This window comes from Silurus aristotelis, assembly GCF_946808225.1.
Source record: "Silurus aristotelis genome assembly, chromosome: 1".
Classification (NCBI taxonomy): domain Eukaryota; kingdom Metazoa; phylum Chordata; class Actinopteri; order Siluriformes; family Siluridae; genus Silurus; species Silurus aristotelis.
Window position 1 is genome coordinate 35,537,033 of NC_139574.1, and position 23,344 is coordinate 35,560,376.

At 38.7% G+C, this 23,344-nt stretch overlaps 2 protein-coding genes across 2 annotated transcripts in view; one reads left to right on the top strand and one right to left on the bottom strand.

The window, feature by feature from the left end:
* LOC310723663 (uncharacterized protein) overlaps nucleotides 1–23,344 on the top strand; it is a 122,486-nt gene that overhangs the window by 31,416 nt on the left and 67,726 nt on the right. The window lies entirely within an intron of this gene.
* Nucleotides 363–8,902, bottom strand: LOC310724513 (uncharacterized protein). Its single transcript, XM_083538656.1, has 7 exons — nucleotides 8,754–8,902; nucleotides 6,753–6,874; nucleotides 5,922–6,141; nucleotides 4,013–4,167; nucleotides 2,917–3,061; nucleotides 2,564–2,705; nucleotides 363–1,135 (listed from the first exon to the last, which is right to left on the bottom strand). The coding sequence occupies exons 1-7, from the start codon at nucleotides 8,809–8,811 to the stop codon at nucleotides 1,048–1,050; spliced, it is 930 nt and encodes a 309-aa protein (XP_083394782.1). The 5' UTR covers nucleotides 8,812–8,902; the 3' UTR covers nucleotides 363–1,047.

Below are 23,344 nucleotides of genomic sequence, written 5' to 3' on the forward strand. Positions count from 1 at the left end.
TAGCTTGAGATTTAGAAGTAGGCGTGTTCTTTTGATATACGTGATCTCACAAATGCCCATGATTGTCCAGTGTTGCTGTGATTGGCAGAGATGAAGACTGTGCCATCCTTTCCACCTAGAGCAGGGGTGTCCAATCTTTTCCCACAAAGGGCTGGTGTGGATTCAGGTTTTCATTCCAACCAAGCAAGTCCATCCCAAATTCTACCTGTTTAAATGTAATGATGTGCATTTTCAATGACTATCAGGGTGGCCCTTGATTGGTTGGAATGAAAATCTGCAAATGAAAAGATTGGACACCCCAGACCTAGAGAGTACATCCAGTATTGCTCGGTTTCCCCATGGCTAAGGATCTGAACTCTTGATGATATGAAGATATGAGGCTTTTCTTTCACAGATTAAAACAGCAACAAACATTTTTTTTTATGTATTTGAAAAGAGTTTTAATGCAATTAACCTCAAAAAAGTACAAAGGAATGATAGTGCAAAAGATTTAAAGTGCGAATCATATTTTTTTCATAATCTAGACTTACAGTGTCATTTGCGAAAGGTGCTGTCAAGTAGAACCGAGAAGACAAGGATAAACTCTTCACCTAAAGTTATACTGTGCACACGAGAATGATTGTCGAACAGAACGGCGCTAGAGAAAGTGACTTGTTTACAACTCAAGGATAGAAGAATGACTAATAGGAAAGGCTTCGCGTGGGGATTATATCTCGAAAAAAGATCAGAGATTTAAAGCTCACACCGGCATAGTCGCTCCCTGCTTTTGACAACAAGCGTGAATCTCAATTTAGTTTGGTTGTGAAATCAATCGAGAGAAAATTGCTAGCTTTTGTTGAGGAGTACAGCTGCAAACCTGCTAAAATTGAAGCCATTATTACAAAACAATCGTCTCTGTCTAGCATTTTCCCCACACCCTTTTTCCTACTGTCTTTAATTCAATTCACGGCCTGGGTTTTACTCATCCAATCTAGCAGGCTCTTTCTCTCCAAAACCTCAACGCTCCCTGTTCACCTCTTCTCCTCTTTTCCCTCTCTATCTCACTCGTTACACCAATGGCTGTTTGTCTCCAGCGGTGGAAGTCAGAGATTCCACGCTGTTCTTGTAGATAGGCTTCTTCTGGGAGTGGTCATCACTGGAAAAGAAACAGAGACCAAAATAAAGGAACAGACTGAAAGGGAGCAGTTTATTAAAAAATAACATTTAATAGAGAGAATACGAAGGAACATAATGGAATAGAAGGAGTTTGAAGCACAGTAGTGAGAGAGACACAGTAGTGAGAGAGGCACAGAGTCTGGTCTTCTGGGATACCACTGCAATGTAATGAAATGCTAAAGGAACAGACACTGCGTGCTATTGGCCCTCATAAGAACTTCATAGTGGGTAAATATTACTAATAGAACAAGACTCTCGGTCCTCAAGTGGTATACGAGTGAAGCATTGGCTATGCATGTAACAATATATATTAAGAGTAAAATATTGATACACCTATACAAAGAGGTTGTTCAACATTTGGGGTTCAATTTGTGTTCACCTGATTTTTAAAGATTTATATAAAGTAAAATAAGACAACATTTTAAACAACGGTAAAGTGCTTCTAAATGTTTTTTTTGTATGTTTCATATCCAATCAGGCACAGAACATCTGACCATAAGATTCAAATGTTCGTTTAAAACAAAAGTATTGGAACACCAGTTATATGTGGTTCTTCCTCAAACTACAACATATGATGGACACAATTGTGTCCTTCGCTGTGAGAGCAGACCCAAATCTATTTCAAAATCACAATCCTCCTGTGCACAAAGCCAGCTCCATATAGGTTTATAGGTTTATATAGATTGGAGTGTAAAATCTTGAGTGGCCCGCTATAGAGCTCTGAACATAACCCTATTAACCATTGGATGAACTGGAAGACTGGCAGCACCCCAGGCCTCCTCACCTCACCTACATCAGTACCTGACTTTCTAACAACCGTGTAGCTAAATGAGGACAAATCTCCACAAGCACACGCCAAAATCTTGTGGAACATCTTCCCAGAAGAGTAGATGTTATTATTACAGCAAATGTAAAAGACAAAATGTGAAATAAAATGTTCTGTGCTTAAAGTCTTAAAGACAGTATTTTCCTATTCCACACATTTCATATTTCACACAAACCTCAGGGGATTGAAAGAGTTCTTTTTTTTTCCCCGTTAGTGTCTAATGTGAAATTGACTGGTAAAATCACTTTGAAACGACAAGAGTGTTCAAAACAGATCTGAAGGAAACCCGAAAGTCATTCATGTCTCCAAATCAGTTATTATGGGTGCTAATTAACCACATTTTGTGTATTTGCTTACTCTATGCCAAAACCCTGTTACTTGAAATCCTGTTTATCAAGCACATAATAATAAAAAAAAATGAAATAAAACTGTTGATGGGTGAACCCGTTTTTTTCCCTGGAACATATGCTTTGACTCGGCATTAAAAGTGACGAATCAAAAGGAGTTAGTAGAGATAAACGAAACTCATTTGTTCAAATCACCTGTATCTCAAACACCTACAAACGAATGGGTGCTACTTACATCGGCCCCTTGCTCTTGTTCTGTCTGGCCCGGTTGCACAAGAACACCGTCATGGAGAAAACGATGATCGCGAGAACCCCTACTGACGCACCCATGATGAGAAAAATGCGTCCAGTCGTCGATTCGTACCATGCGGCGTCCTCTGTGAGGCACAAAAGTGGATTATACCTCTGCTGTTTCTTTCCTCATAACTTATTTAAACGATTTTACGCACACTCTATCCATTCAAAGCTCTACCCAGGCATTCATCTCAATTATAGGTGCCAAACACTCATCATAGTCACATTAATAAATATACACATGAACATCAGGTTGGCTTATCAAACATTTCTTTTTATTATTGTATGACTGACCTGGGAGGACAGTGATGTGGATGGTGCGTTTCTTGGAGAGAGAGCTCACAGATGGGTGCTGAGCCGTGCAGGTGTACTGCCCACTGTCCTGCTCCCTCACTTGCTTCAGCTTCAGCGTACTGGAGGGAACCATCCAGTCTTCTCCCTTTAATGTTTTAAAGATTCAGAATTACCCTTTTAATTGTAGTCATTAGGAAAGCAAAAAAAAAAAAGGCCTACATTATAGAAACTGCTAGAATTATTACGAATTATTTTTCAGGCTGCTTTTGACTCTGCAAACAAAATATAAATTGGAATCGCAACCAGGTTTATTGGCCAATTGTGTTGGCATGCACATGGAATTTGGTTTCAGAGGTTGGTGACAAGATAGACAAGACTATACAAAACAATACAGAATATACAAAACTATACAGACAATACAGATGAAAGAAAACCACAATATACAGTACATTTGCCCGAACAGTAATGTACAGTACATACAGTGTGAGAGTGCATTGCAGTAGTGTGCATCACATAAGATAAAGGGAGTTTATTTTTCTTTTTTCTGACATAAAACCATGGATATCTGTCACGCAAGTCATTAAATAAACTCGATGAGTCCGGTCGTGTTAATCGGTGATTCGGTCGTCCAGATTCCATGCTGCCATGGTGCTCTAGTCATCGATTTTTATAATGGTATTCCGAATTACATTCCGATGACGCCAAGCAAAAGAATTCGGGTCACGTCCACTGATGGCGTTCAGCATAGCTCTTACGTCTTAATAAAGCGCTACCACAGGGCTCCTATTACTATTTACTCTTGCGATAACAAGACCATTACAAAGATCACTGTGGTGTTTTTTTTTTTTTTTCGCTGGTAACCTTAATTCCTCTGTATTTCAGGCGCATTTCTTTACATTTGAATTACTAACGATGGAAACCTTGGGTTTCAAATTACGATTCTGATTTTAAACCCAGACACACAAGCACTACCTGATTTTAAAAAATTCTATATTAGAAGAAAAAAAAAACCCTACCTCATTGCTATAAACATTCCCAGCAAACGTATTCCTTTTACAACACCATTCAAGGTTTCATACATGGTTTTTTTTGTTACCTCTTTGAGCCAGGAGTACTGAGGAGTCTCAGAGGCTGTGGTAGAGCAGTTCAGCTCCACGTCTTCCCCTATCCGTATACGCAGGTCATCCTGTGGGGCAAGGTAGCGAGAGACCACGTTGGTGTTGGGTCTGCTCACTGAGACCTCTCGCATATCTGAGGAAAAAAAGCAATAGATTAAAATGATAAAGGTATAATATGGAAAGGCACTTTACATATTGAAACTGGGGGTTCAAACCCAGTATCGCCTACTGTTGCTTGGCTCCCTTGAGCAAGGCCTATATACCTCTGTGCACCGGGGGCGCTGTATCATGGCTGACCCTGCGCTCTGACCCCAGAAGAAATTCACTGTACTGTAAAGTACATGTGACCCACTTTCTCTCTTTTTTTTTCTTAAGTCAATAACAACAAAAAAAACATGTACTGGAACATATTATGTTGCATACTGGAAAGTTTGTACCTTCCTCTCATGCCTGTTCTTTCAGCAGTCATCAGATTGTGCGATAAGTTGCTCTGCGTGACAAATTATATGATAAAAATCTGAAATACGATCAAAGGAATCCGGGCAGAAAAATGGGTCACGTAAACACTGAGCTTCAAATAATATGGGAGGTTTCACTGCCAATTAGCTGGTCTTGTTTTTGTTTTGCCATTTTGTTGCCACTACAGTATTTTTAGTTGCCGTGTCACCTATTTTAAAGTAGGTTATCCTCGTATTGGCTGATTTTAGACGAGGGTCGTACATATGCTTGCATTTGGAACTCGAAATTTCTGATACCATGAAAGAACTTCAGCTGCCTTTGGTCAAAATTGCACTAAATTCAGTTGCTGTCAAATTCGTGACCAAACAGCTAAAGTGTTTTTCTTGTCGGTGACAGCGAAATTGGTCTGGATGTAAAGCCCGCTTACGTCTGTTTAACGGTTCTAATGACGCACTGCGTCCTGAAAAAAGCAACACGCTAGCCTTAAAGACTGGAAGAGAAAAATGATCAGTCATACTTTTTCATTTACTTCATAAATGAAACTGATAATTACACAAGAACTAGAAGAATCGCTCGAGTGTAATGTGATCATGCTCTTATTCAGCATCGAGGGTTTCTCTACAGGCAGTGAAAAAGTCTGGCCTTCCAGCAAAGACCTTACAGCTCAGAGACTGATCAATAGAAATAATAATTATGGTCTATAAAGCCTTGGCTCGCCATAATAATACGTGTAATGGGTATTTTCTTCATATATGTGTGTATTGACCCGTTCCATTAATCCTTCCATCTACCCCACTGCGTTTTTCTGATAAGCCACCATTATCGACTCGCTCATAGACAGAGCATAACCGCCACTCGATAGCAAGCCCGGTTCTGTCATCCTGAAAGAACAATCATTTTCCCTCGGCCTCAGCTCTTAGAAGCAATAGAGTTCCAGAAAAGACTGTTTTCAACTCTAGCTACACTTGCCACACATGTCATGTTGTATCTTACATCAGCGACTAATCCCATGTTTTGTAATTACATGGTAAACAACCTGAGACTCGACAAACCTGTTCCGCATTATGGGTTTAACACCAAAGTTGCGTATTTTTGGCGAAATCATCTCTATTGTTTTCGTGTTGCTTGAGCAAAAATACGGAAACATATTTTACTTCAAACTTGGATCATATCAATGTTAAATATATAACAAACAACTATACGATCTATAAGTAAGGACTTGACCGGTTTTTGTACATATGCCGGCTCAGTCACATGACTCCCAGGGCTTATTTGCATTCACATCTGTGCACACACACCTGCCATTTTGTCTTTATGTCTAGAAATAATGCTTATATTCACAAAAATTCAGCTGAAGATATACTGGATATACAGCCAATGTCAGTGTGAGATTTAATGCTAGCAAAAAAAAAGAGGAAACGAACTCACAGTGCACTGTTAGCTTAAAAGGCAGTGATGAGTTGTTCAGGTCAGAGGTGTTGTATGACACACAGCGATACATTCCAGAATACCAGTACTGCACTCTTGGCAACATAAGAATCAGACGACCATCTTCTCTCATCACGTCCAAGTCGTTCCAGAAACAGCGGCGGTAATAGTGTCCGTACCCGTATCCGTACCCATCCAACCGATGCCACATCTGAAAGTGCTGCAAAAAGAAGACATTTTTAGTAGAGCGTCATAACACGGATCACAAAAGGTATTGACCAAAGAACGCCCCCCGGACTACACTTGAAAATCCCTAAAATAATACCGCAGGCTTTTTTTTCAAGGATGTTCGACAGATTTACCGAACACAGAACCGTAGAATAAACGAACATCAAGTTCCAACGTGACCGAGTACCGTTTCAGAGCCGTGATCGCAGATGCCACGAATCCTCCCAAGACCGATTGCTGTGATGTGTTAATTAAACAAAGTGATAAATGTGGCCTCCATAGCCCCCTAAAACACACACTGTTCCCTGGCATCTGCCCAGGCCGTTCTTCTGGACAGCTTTCTTTAATAACTAAACCCCTTTCTGCTGCATTTGTTTGGTTCTTTTCTCAGTTAGGATTAGACTCAGGTAATCCTGGATCACCACGAAAACCAGTCACCTCAAGCGAACCGGCTCCTACTGTGAAGAAGACATTGTTCAGATCAGCCGTTCCGCTACATAAAACTTCAGCGCACTTCTCGTCATGCTTCCCGGTGTTTAAAGCGATATACATGTAGTACACGATGATGCACACATTTTACTACTGAAGCATTGTTGCGCTCACCCTCGACATCTTCTCAAAGTACACCAAAGTCATATTGTGCTCAGAATCCGAGTCCAGACATTCCAGAGTCACACTATCTCCCTCTAGGACGGTTTCGGTAGGACCTTTCACGAACAGAGAGGCTGCAGAACACACACACACACACACACACACACACACACACACACACACAGGCGAACACATGAGGACATCATACACCATAACAAAAATATTAAACATAATAAAATGTTTTTTTACCAGTCAATATAAAGCAATGCTTATTTACACAGAACCAGAGATTTATAACCTGATGTCTGCAGCAACATTCTATTATCAAATGATTCATTTTTACATTTGCATTTTAAATTTGCATTAAAACGACAATATTGAGTCTGTCAGATTGTTTTGATTTAAGAGTAATTGAATCGGGTGCGCTCATTTTAAAGTAAACGGACCTTGTTTACTAAATACAATGGACTTTTTTCATCCGTATTCAAATATTAAAATGTTGTTTGCTGTTAAGCAATATCATACATCAAACAAAAAAATAAATCCAAAGGCTTGTATTAATCCTGTATTAATTAAAAGACCTGTGAGAAAGATTCGCAATATTGACATAGTGGGATACTTTCAAGCCATTTTATTATTTTTTTTCTACTCCCAGTTACTACACTGCTGCCCCACAAGGGAAGTTGCATTACAAGGCATGACACAGAGGAGGTTTCATAACAGTTCGCTTCGTTATAGAAATGAAATACATGCTTGACTTTCATGCTTTGGACCTGTAATGTTCATAAAAATGAACAATGCTTATTTTTAGTATCCAAACAACACATTTTCATCTGTTTTGGCTGGTAGGATATGTTTCCAAAAGCTTTGTGAGGTCCTCGCAAATTGCTACGGCAAAAACAATTGAGGGAACTTCCCAAACTTTCAGGCGGTTGTGCCCTCAAGGTGCCTGTGGGATTTGCATTATGAAAGCACAGTCATGTGTGTAACTGGCTGTTCGGATTCTGCGAGAGATGAGATGGTGGACTTGTTGCAGTGCGAGTGTCGGGCAGAAGACAAATTGAAAAGAATATTAGGGTATAGTTTAGTATAGTGTGCTCTACATACTCTACATACACACATACGTAAGAGAAATCCCAATATTCTCTTCATTTCCCCATGTCAAACCTCTACATATTTATTTATTTATTTTTAACAAATGCATTATACACATTATACATTTCAAATTCGGTATGAATTCCCCATCCTCAGTGTTTTTTTTTGTAGAAACAGGGAAGTAAAATGGCATATTCTTGTTCAGCTGTTCAAACAGAAACAGGAAGCAGAACTGGACGCTTTGTTATGGCGCAGTGTGATATGGAAAGCGTGGGGAAAACCTAGGTGCTTTCTGGCTTGTTGTTGAGAACAAAATGTAAAGACTGTAAACACATACACACACACACACACAAAGTTTTTTTGTATGACTCAGTGACATTTGAAGTTTCTCTTCCCATTTTGACCTTCCAATTTAACGTGGGTTTAATTTTCTCAAAAAGAGGAAGCATTTTTTAATTTACTAGTAAGTTTTCTGAAAACTTTGGATTATTCCTTATATTTTATATATATATATATATATATATATATATATATATATATATATATATATATATATATATATATTAGAAAGAGAGAGAGAGAGAGAGAGAGAGAGAGAGAGAAAGAGAGAGTGTGTGTGTGTGTGTGTGTGTGTGTGTGTGTGTGTGTGTGTGTGTGTGTGTGTGTGTGTGTGTTTTTGTCTTTTTAATGTCCCAATAACCTTCAAACGCACTTGCACCTTATTTTGCTTTGTGATATGTAAATATTTGTTTATTATTAACATTCATTTTGTTCCCCATAAAACTTTTCATCTCTGAAACAAAATTGCAGAAATCTATGTTTGATTGCTTCTTGTTTGAATATAAACATCAGAATCAGAAAAGTGAAATGAAAAGCTTTCTTTAATTGCTATTGGTGGTTATTGAATATTTTTTTTACCTGTGCTGCTGTGCAGGAGAGCGAGAAGGACCGCGGTGAGCAGGACGGAGAACCTCATTTTAGCTGGATCTACAGTATGTTCCTCCTCGGGGGTTTGAAGATCAACTACTGAAGCGAAAGTTTGCTCTGAGTATTTATGACGGCGGGGGGCGGGGCCTGGAGGAGCCTCGAGTGTTATTCAATAGGCATGACATGAACACCTTACCTGCTATAGGAAAAAACCCTGCTTGCGACAGTGAAGGTGGTCGTATCGCATTACACGCTACCTGTATTCTCATTTTATTTATTAGACTGTTTTTATTGGAATATGACAGCCGAGGCACTGCCTCACCTGCCTGCACTGACTCTTTTTTTGTTTTGTATAGTATGATTCGTGTACACACACACACACACACACACACACACACACACACACACACACACACACACACATATATATATATATATATATATATATATATATATATATATATATATATATATATATATATATATATATATATATATATATATATATATATATATGTTCCCAAGGATCAAGAAATGAAACTTGGATATACTCTAGAGTAGTCAATGTGCAGCTTGTATAGCAGTATAGATTATAACTCAACATACAGCCATTATTGTCTAAGTACTGGCAAAAACAGTGAGTACACCCTAAGTGAACATGTCAAAACTGTGTCCAAAGTGTCATTTTTTTCCTATATATAATATATATTCCTATATAATGTCATCACAGAGCTGCTGAATTGTCCCTATACTAAAATCGTTGCTGAAATAATTGATATATAAAACCAGAACAAAATAAAACAGCTTTTTCTCTCGGGTTCTGTCTTATAAATGCAATTTCTTTATGGTTATCATTTTTAGTGTTGGCTGTAATTCCCTGCAAAGGTATAATAAAGTGCAGAAGCAGATAGCTCTGCTTCACCACAGACACAGAGGAATAAGCACGTTGTGGGACTATTTTAATTCCGTTTTATTTGAAAAAAGCTTTTAACGATGGACATTGTCCCAAAACAGAGACAAATGTATATGTTAGTGCCTAAGTTTAACTTGTAAATGTATCCCTAATGAGCCAGGGCTCACAACCACCAGGCCATGGATCATTTGGTACCAGACCATGCAGAAAAAATATTTAATAATTGTTTCATTTCTATTATCTATTTTTTTTGTTTCCGATTGTTTCCTGTTACTTTTTTCCTGTACTTTTTTTTGGCCACATTTTCTTCTTTATGCATTAATAAACTAAGCTCCCAATGATTTTGCAATATAACCTTATGGATCTTCAGTCTTTTCACTGTGTGAAACTATTTGTGTGACTCTCACCAATAGAAATTTAGTTTTCATGCCGTCACCTTCTAAAGTCTAGGTAACATTTTAAATAACTGCGTAAAAGATATAAAAACTATAATAAAAAAGTATTATGAGAGGCAGTCATTACCCCTGCCACACGGGGGCGTCCAAGAGCCTGAGTACTGATTGTATAAATACTATAAATATCATTGCCTAATAACGTTGTCTAGTTGAATAACATTGCAAGGTATTTTGAATTTAGATCAGTGAATCTATTTGGGGGTTTACAATGCATCTGGAAAAATTCACAAAGCTTCACCTTTTCCAAATTTTGTTATGTTACAGCTTTATTCCAACATTCAATTCAATATTTTCCTTAAAATTCAACAAAGAAATGACCTATTATGACAACCTAAATGAAGTTTGTTGAAAACTTTGCAATTTATTAAAAATTAAAAAATCACAGTCTTTGCCATGACACTCAAATTGAGCTCAGGTGCATCCAGTTTCCACTGATCATCCTTGAGATGTTTCTATAGCTTGAGTGGAGGCAACCTTTGCTAAATTCAGTTCATGAGACATAATTTGGAAAGGCCATACCAGTCATAGTACCAACATTTAAAGTACCAACCCAAACCTCCACTCTCCTCCACTTCTCGTTTCCCTGCCGTCTCTGTAGACTTCTTTCTCCTCTCCCTCTCCTCCTTCGGCCAACAGTAGCCCAATTTCCACCGGTACCCTGTCGGCTAACGATACCTGTGGCGGTCGTTGGTAACCCGGGCTTTGACCGATCCTGGCAACCCAGGAGTCTTAAATAATGTTGACCAGTATGGGGTAGTGTACTGTAATTTGTTAATAATTTAACAAAATACAGTACATAATTGAGCAAAACAGAGCAATTTACTGTACCATAATGTATCAACTGTACAGTTTATATGTATGTGGCAGCGAGCACGTGGACTCTGAGAACCGCTGGCGAGAGTAAGGCATCTCACAAGGCGGAAGATGCATACCTGCTGGCAGTGTCCCAACGTATCGTACCGCATATACGCTGCTAAGTGTGCCTTACAATATTTGAACAATTTTGTCATAACGCTGTTGTCATTGAAAAATTTAAGTCGCAACATTGTAACTCAAAGACCACCCGTACTGTGTATGTGTAAATCTGCCTCTGTCTGCCCCCTTGACCTCATTGCACGACACTACTATTTATTTCTGGGAGTGTCAATTCCATCCCAATGCGCCGCTGCGTCATCTGTGTCCGAGTAGACAAGATCTCTCACAGGTTATACCTGTGTGAATGGTGTGGTTGGAGTGGGGGAAGGGCAGATTCTTTTCAACAGATCGCTGAGAAATGAACTGCTTACGCCAGCACGTAGTTCTTCCGAGAAATTGGGGAGAAAAAAATAGGCTTAATTATTAAAAAGTTGAATTCCGCCATGACAAAAGGCTCTGAATTAATATTTATGCATCATACATTTTTATTTCGTTGAGGTTTCATCTAGAGTTTAGCATGGGGGGAACGGGAACTATGCTTTTTCCCATTTTATTTTTGCTTTAAACTTTTAAAAGAGAAAGAGAAGTAGGACATGAAGTCTGTATAAAACTTGTTTTTGGAAACAGCAGGCCTGGACGTGCCGGTACAGCGAAGTAAAAGTGCACAAAGGCAGGAAGAAAAGCCGCTAATGTGAGGCGGCTGCTGTTTGTCATGACTTGCTGGTGCATCAGTGAACACTTACAGGAAGCGTTTAACACTGTAGGTGTTAATTCAACTCTGATGTTTTTTTTTTCTTCTTTTCTTCTTTTTTTCTTTTCATTTCCTTTTTCATGCTGCGCTTGTGCTTGGCTAAGCGTTTCAGAACACGCCGGAGCTGTATAGCATTCCAAGCGTGGAAGGTGGATTATATAACACTGCTGTTCTCACACACACACACACACACACACGTGCGCAGATGTCTATGGAGGACCGAAAATGACAAAAAGTACAAACAAAAAAAACAAACAAATAAGCAAACACAGAAGTAAATAAATACCTGCTGAAGCGAACAAATAAATACATGCTGAAAAAAATGATAAATAAACACATGAATACATTCAACCCAGCCATTAGGGGGGCACAAGCCAGTGTACTCTTAGTGCCGGTCCCAAGCCCGGGTAAATGGGGAGGGTTGCGTTAGGAAGGGCATCCAGCGTAAAACATGTGCCAAATCAAATATGCGGATCACAAATGAGAATTTCATACCGGATCGGTCGAGGCCCGGGTTAACAACGACCGCCACAGGTATCGTTAGCCGACAGGGTACCGGTGGAAATTGGGCTACTGTTGGCCGAAGGAGGAGAAGGAGAGGAGGAAGGCGTCTACAGAGACGGCTGGAAAAGGAGCAGTGTAGGAGAATAGAGGTTCGGGTTGGTACTTTAAATGTTGGTACTATGACAGGTAAAGGGAGAGAGGTAGCTGATATGATGGAGAGGAGAAAGGTAGATGTGTTGTGTGTTCAGGAGACCAAGTGGAACGGGAGTAAGGCCAGGAACATTGGAGGTGGGTTTAAACTGTTTTATCATGGTGTGGATGGGAAGAGAAATGGTGTAGGGGTGATTCTGAAGGAAGCGTACAGTAAGAGTGTAGTGGAGGTGAAGAGAGTTTCTGATAGGGTGATGATCGTAAAGGTGGAAGTTGAAGGGATGATGATAAATGTCATCAGTGCCTATGCTCCACAAGTTGGCTGTGAGATGGAGGAGAAAGAAAGATTCTGGAGTGAATTAGATGAAGTGGTAGATGGTGTACCTAGGAAAGAACGATTGGTGATTGGGGCAGACTTTAATGGGCATGAAGGTGAAGGGAACAGAGGTGATGAGGAGGTGATGGGTAGGTATGGTTTTAAGGAGAGGAATGTGGAAGGGCAGATGGTGGTAGATTTTGCTAAAAGGATGGAAATGGCAGTGGTGAACACGTATTTTAAGAAGAAGGAGGATCATAGGGTGACGTATAAGAGTGGAGGAAGGTGCACACAGGTGGATTATCTTCTGTGTAGGAGATGCAACCTGAAGGAGATTGGAGACTGTAAGGTGTTGGCGGGGGACAGTGTAGCTAGACAGCATCGGATGGTGGTCTGTAGGATGGTTTTGGAGGCGAAGAAGAAGAGGAGGAAAGTAAGGTTTGAAAGAAGAATAAGATGGTGGAAACTGAAGGAGGAAGAGTGTAGTGTGAGGTTCAGGGAAGAGGTCAGACAGGGGCTTGGTGGTGGTGAAGAGGTGCCGGATGATTGGGCAACTACTGCAGGAGTGATGAGGGAGGCAGCTAGAAAAGTACTTGGTGTGACATCTGGAAATAGAAAGCAAGACAAGGAGACGTGGTGGTGGAATGAGGAAGTGCAGGAGAGCATTAGGGGAAAGAGGTTGGCAAAACAGAAGTGGGATCGACAGAGTGATGAGAAAAGTAGGCAGGAGTACAAGGAGATGCGGCAGCAGGTTAAAAGGGATGTGGCGAAAGCCAAGGAAAAGGCATATGAGGAACTGTATAAGAGGTTGGACACTAAGGAAGGAGAAAAGGATTTATACCGATTGGCCAAGCAGAGGGACCGAGCTGGGAAGGATGTACTGCAAGTTAGAGCAATAAAGGATGGAGAGGGAAATGTGTTGACTAGTGAGGAGAGTGTGTTGAGAAGATGGAGGGAATATTTTGAGCAGCTGATGAATGAGGAAAATCAGAGAGAGAGAAGGTTGGAGGATGTGGAGTTGGTGAAGCAGGATGTAGATAGGATTAGTAAGGAGGAAGTGAGAGCAGCGATTAAGAGGATGAAGAATGGAAAGTCGGTTGGACCAGATGACATACCGGTAGAAGCGTGGAGATGTTTAGGAGAGATGGCAGTGGAGTTTTTAACCAGATTGTTTAACAGGATTCTGGAAGGGGAGAGGATGCCTGAGGAATGGAGAAGGAGTGTGCTGGTACTGATCTTTAAGCATAAGGGAGATGTGCAGACCTGCAGTAACTACAGGGGAATTAAATTGATCAGTCACACCATGAAGTTATGGGAAAGAGTAGTGGAAGCCAGGCTGAGAGAAGAGGTGACCATCTGTGAGCAACAGTATGGTTTCATGCCGAGGAAGAGCACCACAGATGCCTTATTTGCTTTGAGGATGTTGATGGAGAAGTATAGAGAAGGACAGAAGGAGCTGCATTGTGTATTTGTGGATTTAGAGAAAGCGTACGACAGGGTGCCGAGAGAGGAGTTGTGGTATTGTATGAGGAAGTCAGGTGTGTCAGAGAAGTATGTGAGGGTGGTGCAGGACATGTATGAGGACAGTGTGACGGCAGTAAAGTGTGCAGTAGGTACGACAGACTGGTTCAGGGTGAAGGTTGGACTGCATCAAGGATCGGCCCTGAGCCCTTTCCTGTTTGCAGTGGTGATGGACAGGTTGACAGACGAGGTCAGACAGGAGTCTCCCTGGACTATGATGTTTGCAGATGATATTGTGATTTGTGGTGAGAGTAGAGAGCAGGTTGAGAAGAGCCTGGAGAGGTGGAGATACGCGCTGGAGAGAAGGGGAATGAAAGTCAGTAGAAGTAAGACAGAGTACATGTGTGTGAATGAGAGGGAGGGCAGTGGAGTGATGCGGTTGCAGGGAGAAGAGGTGGAGAAGGTGGAGGAGTTCAGGTACCTGGGGTCAACAGTGCAAAGTAATGGAGAGTGTGTTAGGGAAGTAAAGAAAAGAGTGCAGGCAGGGTGGAGTGGGTGGAGAAGAGTGACAGGAGTGATTTGTGATAGAAGAGTATCTGCAAGAATGAAAGGGAAAGTTTATAGGACTGTGGTGAGACCTGCGATGTTGTATGGATTAGAGACAGTGGCATTGAGTAAAAGACAGGAGGTGGAGCTGGAGGTAGCAGAGCTGAAGATGTTGAGGTTTTCGTTGGGAGTGACGAGGATGGACAAGATTAGAAATGAGTTTATTAGAGGGACAGCCCATGTAGGATGTTTTGGTGACAAGGTGAGGGAGGCGAGATTGAGATGGTTTGGACATGTGCAGAGAAGGGACATGAATTATATTGGTAGAAAAATGCTGAAGATGGAGCCACCAGGTAGGAGGAAAAGAGGAAGGCCAAGGAGGAGGTTCATGGATGTGGTGAGGGAAGACATGCAGGTAGTTGGTGTAAAAGAGGCAGATATAGAGGACAGGGTGGTATGGAGACGGATGATCCGCTGTGGCGACCCCTAATGGGAGAAGCCGAAAGAAGAAGAAGAAGAAGAAACACATGAATACATTCGTTTTGGTAAAGAAAAAAAAAAGACTGTAAAATTAATGTATATTTGTTTATTATAATTTATTAATTAATTTATTAATTCCACATTTATTTGTTTCTTTGTTTGTTGGCATAATATAGCCTAATTATGTCAAATCATTCTAAATTATTTTATAATTATATTATTAATTATAGAATAATATTGAATGATTTTACGTAATTATGCATAAACGATAATTATATCATCGATTATGCATAATTATTATAAATACAGCTATTTAAATATAGCCTATATATTAAAGCCTATATTTGGACTAATTCGGTATTTTCCACATTTATTTATTTATTTATTTATTTATTTATTTATTTATTTATTTATTTATTTATTCATTTGTTTAATTGTTTCTGTATAAACTAATAAAAAAATGTATTAATACATTTATTTATTATACATTTTTCCATTTCACACAGATATCTACAGAGGATGAAAAAAGTTGAAACAAACAAACAAACAAATAAATGTCAAAGTAAATAAATAAATATTTATTTATTGTGGAAACAAATTAAAAAATAAATTAATACATACATACATTTTGGTCAATAAAAATGGCATAATTAAATGAATGCCTATATTTGGTCTAGTTCTGCATTTCCACATTTGTTTGTTTGTTTATTTATTCCTTTATTTATTATATATTTTCCTATTTCTTCCTTTATTTATTTTGTATGTTGTATGTATGTATGTATGTACTGTATGTATGTATGTATGTATTTATCTCCACATTTATTACCTTTATGTATCCATGTATTTATTTATGCATTTATTCGTTAATAAAATAATTTACTTAGTTGTTTATTCATTCATTATTTTTTTAATACTTATCTCACTTATTTCACTCTCCATACATATCATTATGTACATAACATACCCAGGATATGTATCACTCAGCTCCCTTCTTCAGCAGTCTGATCAAGGAGCCTCAATTACAAAATCAACCCAAAAAAATCCCAAAATGCATCAGAAAAAAACAGGGAGTTTAAACGCTTAGTGTTCCCTTACTGGAAAAGATTATATAGGTTGCATGTAACAACAAATCAGGTATCTGAAAAATGTATTCCATCACAGTTTAGTAGTGGGGACTTTATGAAAAAATTATAGTTTTAGAAAAACACAGAAAATAGCACAGAAACTGGTCTAGTTAAAATCACTAATGACCTAATGAAAAAATCATATCAACCATGTTACAAAAAGGGCCTATTTCCACTTTAGAAATATTTCCAAGCTAAGAAACATATTATCTACATCTGATGCAGAGAAGCTCGTCCATGCGTTCATGACCTCCAGACCGGACTATTGTAATGCAATACTAGCTGGATGTCCTGCATCATTAATAAACAAGCTACAGTTGGTCCAGAATGCAGCAGCCAGAGTTCTCACAAGGTCAAGAAAATATGATCATATAACCCAAATCTTATCATCCCTACCCTGGCTACCTGTTAAGTTTTGAATCGACTACAAACTACTGCTACTTAATTACAAAACACTAAATGGTTTAGCTCCCAATTATCTCTCCAGTCTTCTAACACGCTACAATTCGTCACGCTCCCTGAGATCTCAAAACTCTGGACTTCTAGTAGTTCCTAGAATAGCAAAGTCCACTAAAGGTGGTAGATCATTTTCACATTTAGCTCCTAAAATCTGGAATAGTCTTCCTGACAGTGTTCGGGGCTCAGACACTCAGACACTCTCCCAGTTTAAGTGCAGATTAAAAACGTATCTTTTTAGCAAAGCCTACACATAACATACGTCTCTCACATCATAACCTTGTGCTCCAGAACATCTGATCAAATGCACATTATCAACTTGTCCCCATCCCGAGGCATCCTGAGGTTTGGCCAGCTCCATTCACGTCCCACCTCATGAAGATTGTGGACCTTTAAAAAAGTAGATGCCCACAAACATCCTAAACCATCTAGAGAAGTACCAGTGCCAACTGGAACCCACTTCATGTGGAGTTTGGACCTCTTTAAGTGTTTAAAGACTCTGGCATGGAGAAGCTGGTGTTGGATCTGTGATGATTGCAAATGTTGAGCTATTTTATGAGTAGCTCCTAATTTTATAACCACAAATTACTGTAAAAGACTGTGGAAAGAACATTACTCATAATCACACATTCCAGTGCTCATGATAGTTCTTACTCTCCAGTGTTCTGTATTGTTTAAAGAATATAATCATAGTCTTGATGTCACCCAAATGAGGATGGGTTCCCCTTTTTATTCTGGTTCCTCTCAAGTTTTCTTCCTCATAACATCTAAGGGAGTTTTTCCTTGCCACAGTCGCCATGGCTGCTCATCAGGGATAAATACACACCATTCACCTTAACTCTTAAAATTCTTTAAAGCTGCTTTGAGACAATGTCTGTTGTGAAAAGCGCTATAGTAATAAACTTGACTTGACATGTAAATCATCTTCCTAACAGTATTATCTGATCAGAGTTGACCATTTTATGGGTTGTCTCAAACGTAAAATTCTTCCAGTATTCTGGACCTTTCACTTCCTATAAAAATTCCACAAAATACATTTAGTATAAATGTTAACTGTGTTCCCTTACTGGAAAAGATGTCATAGGTTGTGCCTCAATCAGATCCCTAGGACATTCATCAGGGACCTTTTAAAACAGCTGTCTCGGATGTATTTCTTGCAGAACACTTGTCCTTTCACGTCCCAAAAAAATCCCACAATGAACCTAAAATACCAGGGAGCATGAATTGTCAGTATCTTTCCCAACTGAAAATGATGTCATATTCTTTAAGCCTCTCATCCTTAAAAACTGCATAAATACAATAAAGATACAAGAGTTTATAGACCCCTGACCATTACATTGCTTAAGGTTCCATGATAAACCCATATGTGATTGGGATAAATCATTTATATAAAATATAACCCTAAATATTTGATATGGTTTGGGTTTTTTCAGTGACTGATAAACAAGATTCTAGTTAATGTCCCAATATATATGGAGACGGGAGGAAAATGGCAGACATAATGCTAATTATTATGTTATCCTTGTTGTGTATTAAATGATTGCTTACATTAACAGGTTTTAGAGCTGCAATGAGCAATTTTGTGTTTGGAGTACCATGACAGAAACAAATTATGATTACCATTAAATTTATGACACATAAAACTGTTTTTGGTTTTGTTTCTTACAGTCACATTTTACAAAGCAAGTGTGTCACCAGAAATTCAGCCATCAGTATCCCAGTGTGTAGTGAGCAGGGTCTTGATTAGCACCCCGGACTCTTATGTACATGATGCACTAATTCATGACCTTGACAGTTAGCTGACTAAGACACACTCTTAGATTATATGTGGTCAGTAAGCGATATATGGTTAGTTATATTGCGTACAAATTATGGTGCAAACAGTGTCAAAGCAAAAAATTGGAATTCCCCAATGAAGAACAAAACACCAAATACACACACACAGGCACAGAGTGAGAAAGAAAGTGTGTTAAGAATTGAATGCTACTGTATGCTACGCCTAAATCTTAACCAAACCGTATAAAATCTTGGCTTGGAATTGGAAGTTTTTGTGATGAAACATTTTAAAGAATTTCTTTACTTGTGAGTAGCAAAGATAAAAAACTACACACACCCATATGCAAACACACAGTGTAGACTTTTCATATCTACTGGTTAACCTATTGTAAAGATCAGCTCAAGGTCAAGAATCAGGCCCAAATATTAGCTTTGCATTAGCTTTGCTTTTCTCAGAAGGCCAACATCAACAAACTTCCACTTTCCTCTTCTGTCAGCGGTTGTGCTGTGTTGACCAAATAAATTCATTTCCCTTCTTCGGGTCCTGAAAGTACCTTCTTACGTCTGACCTTCTCGTCTAACCAAGGGAATTTTGTATATTAAAAGCCTTATTCCAAAATAGATTAAAGTCTAATTTTCCTTAAAATTCTACAAACAATTCCCCAAAATGACAATGTGAAAGAAGTTTGTTTAAAATCTTAAAAAAATAAAAAACGATCAAGATCACATGTACATAAGCATGCACAGACTTAAGTCTTTTTGACTTTAATGCTATAGGCTTGTCACATTTTGTATATTTTTGGGCAGTTTCTCCCATTCTTCTTTGCAGAACCCCTCAAGCTTCATCAGGTTGGATGGGGACCATCGGTGCACAGATATTTCCAGATCTCTTCAGACATGTTCAATCAGGTTTAAGTCTGCACTCTGGCTGACCCAATTAAGGACATTCACATAGTCATCCCATAGCCACTCCTTTGTAATTTTGGCTGTGTGCTTAGGGTCGTTATCCTGTTGGAAGATGAACCGTCGCCCCAGTCTGAAGTCTAAAGCACTCTGGAGCAGTTACTCATCAAGGATGTTTCTGTACATGGCTGCATTCATTGTTCTCATGATCCTGACTAGTCTCCCAGTTCCTGCCTCTGAAAAACATCCCCACAGCATGATGCTGCCACCACCATACTTTACTGTAGGGATAGTATTGGCCAGGAGATAAACGGTGCCTGGTATCCTACAGACATGACGCTTGGCATTCATGCCAAAGAGTTTAATCATTGTTTTTCATGGTCTAAGAGACCTTAAAGTGTCTTTTGGCAAACTCCAGGTGGGCTGTCATATGCCTTTTACTCAGAAGTGGCTTCCGTCTGGCGACTTTACTATACAGGCCTGATTGGTGGAGTGCTGCAGAGATAGTTGTTCTCCTCTCTCCACAGAGAAATGCTGAACTTTCAGAGTGACTATCGGGATATATATATTTCTGTTGGGTGTCCTGATGTTTAACTTAATTTAAAATACCATCATTACAAGAATATTTTGTCTTCCTGCTCTATGTTGAGTCTGGTTTCGCTAATAATAAACATAAATTTGCATAAAGCATCCATATTTGTCCATGCCTATGTTGATAAGAGTATTAAAAACTTGAAAATAATTAATTGAAGGTACATTGAGAACAGCTAAAAAATTTGCAATCATGCAATTAAATATTTTAATTGATTGACAGCCCTAATATATATATATATATATATATATATATATATATATATATATATATATATATATATATATATATATATATATATATATATATATATATATTAGGGCTGTCATATGGGTTTAAATTACTGTTTAAAGAAATACTTTAACTTGCAAAACCTTAACCCTAAAACATCCCTGTGTGCATAAGTGTGCAAATATATGTGTTTAATGGTGTCCAGTGATAGACCAGTGTCCTCTCTAGCATGTTTTTCCACCTTGTGTCCAATGTTCCCAGGACTCGACCATAATCTTGACCAAGATAAAGCAGTTACTGCAGATGAATAGTGCACAAATGAATGAATTTCACAAGCCAATTAATATATATATATTATATAAAATAATTTATTTTTTCTTTTTACGTGCTGTGCCCTGTGCAAATTCTTCTTCGGTGCCTGCCAACCCTTCATGTCTATTCAAATATGAAAAATGTTTGATCTAGGCTTTCTCTAGGCGAATAGTGTTTAAGGAAGAACGTAAAAACACGAGCTGATAGCAAATGAATCAAGACCCAATTTATCTGCCTACTTAGTTTCTCTGACTCCATTCCCTGATTTCCACCCTGAAGCATGAAACATGAAGCATTTGATTCAATGCTACATTTCGTGCATGTATGTTGTATAGACGATCTAGATCTAAATTGTACTTCCTTCTTTAGTTTTGCAACAACTCTATTGGATAGTACATTATACAAGGCATAAAATGAAACGTAAAGAAAAACTCTTATCACTGTATTGAGAAGCAAACCGTCTTAAACCATTTTTGCACCATCACAAATAATTTAATATTGTGTATAGTATAGAAACATGTAAAAAAAGGTGCAATATGTGATAGTGGGTGTAAAAAGTGTAATCAAATTACTTGCTGACACGTTAGCCAACAGGGTGAAGGATGATCACGAAGACCAGATTTTTTCTTTATTTAACTGCTGTGTTCTAAAAAAAAAATCTGTGATTCAAAGCAGACTAAATCAGGCACAGAGGACCTTGACTTGAAGCAGAAAGACACCTACTGAAAGGGTCATCCGAATGTATATTTAAAAAAAAAAAAACCTTGAAAAGTCATTCCAAAAATAGATCCAAAAGTTCAGACTATTTTCAAAACTTCATGAACCAACATTAAGCGTTTGTATTATAGCTGGTGGGTTTTTATTACATTATAATAATTTATTTATTTTTTTTACACAGTATAAAAAAAAACTAGCATCTATGACACTTGCACAGTGTTCATTAAAACTCGAATAGGTCTTGAATAGTTTCACAATTTAAGGAGTGACAATCAATAAGAGCAATAATATAATAATGTCGTACCTCTTTTTAGTGTATGACACCTTCTTAATACTGGAAAAAAAAACACTATATAGGCAAAATTATTGGGACACCTGACTTTTCTTTTCATATGTGGTTTTTCTCCAAACTGTTACCACAAAGTTGGAGGTGGTTGGAGTCCTTGGATGTGGTAGCATGAAATATTCCCTTCTCTTGAACTAGAAGAGCCAAAACTGTTCCATCAAGACAATACCCATGTGCACAAAGCCAGCTCTATGAAAAAACGACTTTAATGAAGTGGAGTGGAACATCATGAGTGGCCTGCTATAGAGCCCTGATCTCAACCCTATTGAACATCTTTGGGATGTATTGGAATTCTGACGGCACCCCAGGCCTCCTCACCTCACCTACATCTGTACCTGACCTTACTAACACCCTTGTGGCTGAATGAAATCTCACAAGTCTCCACAAGCACACTTCAAAATATAGTGGAACATCTTCCAGAAAGAGTGGATTTTATTATTACAGCGAATGGGGACTAAATGTGGAATAGGAAGGTCAAAAAGCACATTTGAATCTAAGTGTGATGTAGAATTTTTAAGCTCCATGTGCAAGCACAAACACAAGCAGGGTCAACAAGCCAGGCTAAATGTCAGATAAACAATAAAGACAAAACACAGATAAAAGAGAAAAATAAAATAGATATGCAAATAATACAACACTGTTCAGGAGCGAGGTTAAAATGCAGCAAGACTTCACAGAATGAGTAAGTGTGTGGTTGAACAGGAATAGTTCAGTGACATAAATGTGATGATCACAAAATATGTTTAGTTCTGTTTCACGCTTTGTAACCCCCAGAGGTGGTAATAATTACCCTTCTTGTGTTTAAACATTCCTAGACCCTCCAACAAGGATGCAATCAATTTCTTTTCTTCCTTTTAACCTCATACACATTAGACCACATGTACATCAATGAAGCTATTCATTGACTTCGCTCATCTTTTCTGCCATGGAGAATGTATTTTTCCTGCATTTTTGTCTGCTAAAAGTGATAAGTGATTAACCGTGTTGTAAGAAATGTTCATGCGGTCAGATTTTGAATCTTTTGGTAGCTGAAAACAGACACTAACCACTGTATATGCTACTGCCTTGACACTGACAATTTTATGATGCACCACCTGGTTCTGTTCCAGAAAAGCAGTGCACGTGTTGACACAGCAGGAGTGTAGTAGTTGTTTTGGTTTCGTTTTTTTTTTTTGTGCAGGGGCCTGCAATTTTTTTGGTTTTCTGTATACCCTTCTCCATCTCTCTATCTCTCTCGCTCTCTCTCTCTCTCTCTCTCTCTCTCTCTCTCTCTCTCTCTCTCTCTCTCTCTCTCTCTCTCTCTCACTCTCTCTTTTTCACACACACACACACACACACACACACACACACACACACACACACACACACACACACTTAGACACACCATTACCACTACCACAATACACAACATCCACAAGCCCTCAGAGACCCCACTGATTCACTCTGTTTCAATGATAAATATCCCATGAACAACAGAGACACAGCAGAGCAGAGTTACAGAAACAGCAAGAAAAGAGAAGAAAAAGCTTTTTTGACATGTGCAGTGTTCAAAAGCAGATAAACGTTCCAATTCCAAATTGGCTGCTGAAGATTGTGATGACGGGGGAAGGCAGTGTTGAGACAGCAGGTACTCA

Excerpts from the sequence above, each read along its gene's own strand:
- LOC310724513 (XM_083538656.1), bottom strand. The coding sequence starts at position 8,811 with ATGAGGTTCTCCGTCCTGCTCACCGCGGTCCTTCTCGCTCTCCTGCAC. Across the intron at positions 3,062-4,012 it reads AGTACTCCTGGCTCAAAGAG|GGAGAAGACTGGATGGTTCC; the intron begins GTAACAAAAAAA and ends AAAACATTAAAG. Across the intron at positions 2,706-2,916 it reads CCACATCACTGTCCTCCCAG|AGGACGCCGCATGGTACGAA; the intron begins GTCAGTCATACA and ends TGTGCCTCACAG.